Raw genomic sequence first — 6,535 nt, 5'->3', positions numbered from 1 at the left:
TCCGATCAGATCGGTCTCCTCCATTTTGTAGATTATTTACGACTTTTGAATCCACATAAACACATCGGCAAAATCCGGCTTACTTTGAGCATGTGTTTTAAACAGTTTAATCCCTTTGTGAATTGTTTCCACTACCGCGCCATCCTTTAATTTCTTCATACAGCGGGAATCCAAATGAATGAATCCTGAGTCCAATAACCATCAGTCACTCCAATAGTGCTCCTTAATTACGCTCTCATCCTCCTTTAACAAAATACTTCACATTCATCCAGTTTGTGACGGTAGTTGTAGCATTTTGCGTGTGTGTGTGTGTGTGTGTGTGTGTGTGTGTGTGTGTGTGTGTGTGTGTGTGTGTGTGTGTGTGGGGGGGCGCAACTTCCAACAGGAATCATTTGGGGGGGCTCTTGGGGAAAAAGGTTGGGAACCACTGGCCTAGATAATGGGCGTCGGTTTGTTTTGAAAAGTGGTGGGGACACTTTCAGATAATACAATAAAACAACTAGTGTGTTACGCGGCCCGAATGCAAATTCCCCGTTCTCAAAGTGTTTGACATTCTGACATTTGTGTGTCTTTATTGGTCAGCGTGCACTCACCAGACGACCTCGCCCACGTTGGAGGAGATGAGGTAGCGGATGAACTGCTTCATGTTGTTGTAAATGGCTCTGCCCTCCTCGACAGCAGACACAATGGAGGAAAAGTTGTCGTCAGCCAGGACCATCTCAGAGGCAGACTTGGCAACGGCAGTGCCAGAGCCCATGGCGATGCCAATCTCCGCTTTCTTCAAGGCGGGGGCATCGTTCACTCCGTCACCCGTCTAGGTCGAGGACAGAGGAAGATATGTATTTGGCATCATTTCATTTTCAGTACAAACCCAACCAAATGAACACTCTTTGCTTCTCCTCACCATGGCTGTGATCTCATCGAAGCTCTGCAGGATCTCAACGATCTTGGACTTGTGGGCCGGTTCCACTCTGGCGAAGCAGCAAGCCTTTTTGACGGCGAGCTTCTGATCGTATGGAGCGAGATCATCAAACTCACGACCGGTGAAGGCCTTGGAAGTCACATCCTCGTCTTCACTGAAGATGCCAATACGGCGGCAGATGGCCACAGCTGTGCCTTTGTTGTCACCTGGGAGGACAGAAAGGAAGACTTCATTGTTTTTGTCCAGACTTTGCTTGTTGTTTTACAAGATGAGGTTAAAATACTGACGGGAAAAATGTGGATTGAGCATCATTTGCAACCACTATCTGCCCCGTGTCAATGTCTGATTCACCAAAGATTTTGCACACATTTTATTTGCGTGGAAATTGTCCCTTTTTTTTATTTAACCCTTTGTGGTCGCTTTGCAAAAGTTCAGTGGACGCAAAAGCCACACATCCTTATGTACGACTTGTATACTGACCGGTGATCATGATGACCCGGATGCCAGCAGCCCTGCAGAGCTCGATGGCGCCGATGACCTCCTTACGGGGGGGGTCCAGCATGCCAACACAGCCCACAAAGGTCAGGTCAGTCTGGAGAAAAGGAGAGCAAATTGTTTAAGGTCTTTTGAAAACTTCTTGCGATCAAGTACACAAACCACTGCAGCATCTCAATGAGATGTGTGTTTGTACAGATACATCTGTGATGTCTTTTCTGTCTCCTACCTCGTAGTCTATAAACTTGGTGGCGTCCTCCAGGTTCATCTCGTCCCTCCTCAGAGGGGTGTCGCAGGTGGCGAGGGCCAGGCAGCGGAGGGTGTCGCGCCCCGTGCCCCACTCCTTGATGACGGACAGGAGGTGGTCTTTAACGACGCCGGTCAGAGGAACCCGGGTGGTTCCCACACGGACGTAGGCACAGCGGTCGATGACTCCTTCTGGAGCTCCCTGGGGATGAAGGTAATATAATCGTTATCAATATATAGCATATGTTATATACACCATTTCATTGATTTCAACTTCATTTAGACTATTTCTTGACAACTTCTTTCTACTTAAACAGCTTTATGTGGAACTGTTTGTTATTAATTCTGTTTGAAATTCCTCAAATATTTTCCTTTGCTAGTGGCATGTTTTTCGGGAGGTCAGTCCTCCAACTTTTGGATGGACTGCAACAACATTTTGCTTCAAAGAGGCATCCTAATGATTTAAGTCTTCTCCTGCCACCATGAAGTTCACAGTCGTAGTTGTGAGTGAAATATATCAAAAACTATTAAAAAGATGACCCTGACATTTGCTTCAGACATTACCTGAGGAGGAATTGTAATATCTTTGGTGATGCCTTGACTTTTTTTTAACATACTGTATGTCCCACACTCACTTTGATAAACATCTTGTTTCCAACAGGAGCTTTGCCAGACTTGGCAGGAGAGCAGTAAACTGACATGGACTTTCTGTCTCTGGAGAACTCCAGCGTGAACTCCTTCTTCATCAGCTGCTTGATCACCTGTTACAAAATCAGAAAAAGTTACAAAAAGCAAAGAAAATCAACCGGTGGAAAAGGAAAACTAAAATTAAGCAAAGGATATCTATTAGAACACTGCAGGTTATGGATATAGTTCCACTGAAACCTGCAATAACAGTTTTTAGTTTTACTACTTACAACCCTTATGTTGTGTCGGGTCTCCTGTGACCCGTTTCAGGTTAAAATGATATTAATAACTACGCTCACATTTTTTTATCAGAACAAGGCTTCCTGATATCCTCCACAACAGCTATACAAACACTACAAAACAGATTTTGACAATTTTTGCCACGTCTGAAGGTCTCTAAAAAAGAAAGTGTATCATTTGGTGTTGGGGTCTGGGGAGACCCAGCATAATTGTTTTGGGTGACTCGGGGTCAAATTTGGCCCAATCAAGATTCATCTTTGACTTTAGGCACCCCAGCCCCACCCCCTTCATCTACTGTAACAATAATTTTTCGCAACATGCACCTGGTCTCCCCTCCCTCTGCCCCCCTCCCCCCACGAGAACTCAACCTTTCTCAAAGAATATGTACACTAACACTTGAACCTAAACACACACATGCACGTGTGCAATATGTGGTGTAATGTGTTTTGGGCCATAACATTAAATTACAACAGGATTGTACGGTTATGAACGCATTATAAGTTAGTTATGATGTAGTTAAAACAATATTGGATGATACCACCAATGAAATTGATCCGCGAACACCATGAACGGTAACAGCTTTGGAACACAACACAAGGGTTAAGGGGAGTGGATATTAGAATATTATCACCTTTTAGGTTATATACTTAAGATAATTTTCCTTGTGTTTATCGCTTTAAACGAATCCTTTAATGTACACGTATTACATTCTCCACACCGTGTGATATCTTGGGTAGACTTACAGAGCAGCAGGCGTTGGCCCTCTCCACCTTGGACAGGCCGCGCACCTCAGTGTTGAACACGTTCATCTTCTCCACCAGACAGGACAGCGCTGTCTCAGTGGCCTCACCCACCTTCTCATAGATACCCTTGGCCTGCATCACAGAGAAATGAGAAAGGCACATTTTAGGTTGGTATTGCGTCACATTTAAACATTATATCATGGACACAAACTGTAGCTCTCTGCAGACCTCGTTGTAGTCCAGAGAGGAGTCGTTGCACAGAGCGCAGATAGTCGCCAGCTCAACCAGACCGTCATGCTGGCCGCACTTCAGAGAGCTGCCATTCTTTGTCCTGTGAGAAAATAAAAACATTCAGTCAGAAAAAGGTTGTTTGTGTGCGTTCATGGTCTTAAAACATTACATTTTAAACTCTCGTGACACTTACACTTCTCCTTCAGGTGTGTACTTTGAGCCGGAGATATCAAACTGACCCAGGGAAACATTATCACCGTCGACTTTATCAATGATGAACATCTGCAGGACGAAAAACACATCAGATCTGCACTCCTTTCTGACCCTTCTGGACTGATTTAAAGGTCCCCTATTATACTGTTTTTCATCAATATATTATAGGTCTCAGATATATACAAAACATGTCTCTGAAGCATTGGCCCCAAGACACCAAACAGATCATTGCAGCATCCCATAATCCCTCGTTTCAGCCCTGTTCAAAAGGGCTCGATTCTCTGTCTGCATACTTCAGAGAAAAAAGAGCCCTCCCCACGCCCCCCTCTGGGGGGGGGGGGGGGGGTGAGAGATTGGTTACAAAAAGCCAACAATGGTGCTCTAGGAGGAGAGCTCAGGTGATAAGGGTGGGTGGGGGGAGGGGGCGGGTTACCTTGGTTGGGTGATGGCTAATGGTTACACAAGCCAAAAATCGCCCCAGTGACGATTCATAAAGTGGCCAAAATCCTGATCAGCTAGTATTTCAGACAGGTTTTATAGAAATGGATCAGACAAACAAGTGGGGACATGTGTATGTATTGGAAAGACAGTGAAAAAGCTGGATTTTGCACAATAGTCCGCCCTTAAAGTACATCGCATGCGTTGAAACCTACTGGTCCACGACACATCTTGGTTTGGTGGTGAGGGCCCGCGTCTTGTCGGCAGCCAGTATGCCGAGGTGCGGCCAGGCGTTCCACGCAGCGAGGGCAGGCTTCTGCACGAGTGGCGTTCTTCTTGCACTACGACGCGAGTCCCAAGAGCCAGGCAGGTCGCGTGATGACGGCGGCAGACCTGATGGACGCGAGAAAAGATGCTGGGAGGTGGCGAACACAAGCGATCATTTGATGGATAGTGGACAACGACATGTTTAGAGGACCTACTGGGTAAGAGAATAGTGTACAACCGCCCGGAAGTGTAATCGCGCAGTTGGCTTTATCAAGTTATAAACCAACCAGATGTGTGTAACATTACATTTCGTTTGGATTTGCGGGGGGGTTTTTCGTTGCTGTTGGCTGTTATTGGATGAAAAGCCCCAGAATAGACAGAAAGGAGGAAGAGAGAGAGAAGACATCCAGCAGATGCGGCCAGCAGGTAGAGATTTGAATACTCAGCCTTAGGTAAATGGGCGAGAGTGGCTGCCCGCGGTATACCAGATTGGAACTTTGAAAGGGCCCTGATTGTGCTGATTTTCATATTTTGTGAGTTGCGTGAGTCCGGCCCCTTAGCCGTGGTATGTCCCGTGTTTTTTTGTGTTTTTTTTTTTTTTTTTTTTTTTTGTTTTTTTTTGTTTTTTTTTTTTTTTTTTTTTTTTCTTTTTTTTTTTTTTTTTTTTTTTTTTTTTTTGTTTTTTTGTTTTTTTTTTTTCTTTTCCTCTGTGCTTTGTTGTGGGTCGGCTTTTTTTTTCTTTTGTTCTTTTTTTTTTTCTTCGCTGTGTGCCCTCCTCCTTTTTTTCTTGTGTTGTTTGTTTTGTTTTTTTTTTTTTTTTTTTTTTTTTTTTTTTTTTTTTTTTGTTTTTTTTTTTTTGTTTTTTTTTCTTTTTTTTTTTTGTCTTTTTTTTTTTTCCATGTGTTGCGAGCCGCTGAGTGCGAGATAGAGCGGCAAAGTCGTCTACGATGTGATTCACCGAGTAAGGAGAGGGCAGAGCGAGAAGGGCGCGCGAGAGAGGCCGTTTCAGGCCGGAGGCGGGCGGACCGATGTGAAGCATGCCCAGCAAAAGATGATATAACACGTTACAGGAACAGCGAAAAAGCCCGAAAAGGCATTGAATGCGAGCCGGCCTCCCTGTCTTAGCGAATAAGAAAACGTGTTTCTCCGTTCTCTGCCGCGGATTTGTAACGTACGACATTGAGCGACAGTGAGATGTGGAGTTGAACAGAAGTGGTCTGCTATCTCGGCGGCGCTCACACACTCGGCGATCGTCCCCCCCAGCCTTAACGACATCTTGGCGCTGACAAGACAGAATGTCTGGTCGAAAACAACCGCAAGACTGCTAACTCCGGGGGCGCTGCCACAGGCCGGGTGACACAGGGTGTCCGCACAGTCGCAGAGCAGTCAGCCTGGAGACACCCAAGCGAAGGTATTCCTGTGTGGGGGGGGCTGCCCAGCCACGGCGCAGATCTGTGTCAATGACCAAAAGTCGAAGCGGCGAGCAAAGCGTCTGCGGCGTCCAGTTGAGGGCGTGTATGGGCGCCATCTGGCGCAGATGATGCGCGCGATTCGAGCGACTGTAGTCTGTGATGAGCGTTGGCACCGTGAGCAGCCGCTGACTGCAGCTGTGACATGTGAGAAGTGCGCGAAAACCCTGAATCTCAGCACTGTTGGTGGTGCGCCAGCGACGACGTCAATTATATCGAGTGGGCGCAGAAGAGAGTTTGATTGTTACTTAAGCGGACTCCTCGATCAGCGAGAGCGAGGTGACGAGCAGCTGTAACGATGGCTCGAGGCTGAGCATGAGTAACGTGAGCGAAGCGTCGTTGATGTTTACGGACCAGGCCTCCTTTTCCAACTGGCGAGCGTGAGTTGTTGAGGGGTGGCGCGACGCAGACAAATTGTTCGAAGAGGAATAAAAGCGATTCTATTCCGCCTGGCCTGTGGCTTACAAACAGCCAGCGCTGGCCTTCTCCAAGGCAAGAGGAGACAGATAAGCTGGCCCTATGTGTAGTGAGAAGAGGCGACGTGCGAAGATCCGCGAGGCCCCGACCGAGCACACATAGCAACC

General features: G+C 46.5%; 1 protein-coding gene across 1 annotated transcript; it reads right to left on the bottom strand.

Annotated features, from left to right (window-relative positions):
* Positions 1-593: 593 nt before the first annotated feature.
* LOC104954187 (sarcoplasmic/endoplasmic reticulum calcium ATPase 1-like) lies at positions 594-4,468 on the bottom strand (the record flags this gene model as incomplete). The annotated part of the gene is made up of 9 exons (XM_010781263.1): positions 4,431-4,468; positions 3,758-3,848; positions 3,562-3,664; positions 3,334-3,465; positions 2,299-2,424; positions 1,647-1,865; positions 1,403-1,514; positions 905-1,128; positions 594-814 (listed from the first exon to the last, which is right to left on the bottom strand). Coding segments are annotated over exons 2-9 (1,226 nt in total), but the record flags the coding sequence as incomplete, so codon positions are not given.
* Positions 4,469-6,535: the final 2,067 nt, after the last annotated feature.

This window comes from Notothenia coriiceps, unplaced genomic scaffold (genome assembly GCF_000735185.1).
Source record: "Notothenia coriiceps isolate Sejong01 unplaced genomic scaffold, NC01 NC01_scaffold00022931, whole genome shotgun sequence".
NCBI classification, from domain to species: domain Eukaryota; kingdom Metazoa; phylum Chordata; class Actinopteri; order Perciformes; family Nototheniidae; genus Notothenia; species Notothenia coriiceps.
Note: the sequence above shows the minus strand (reverse complement) of the source record. Positions and strands in the feature narration are given on the sequence as shown.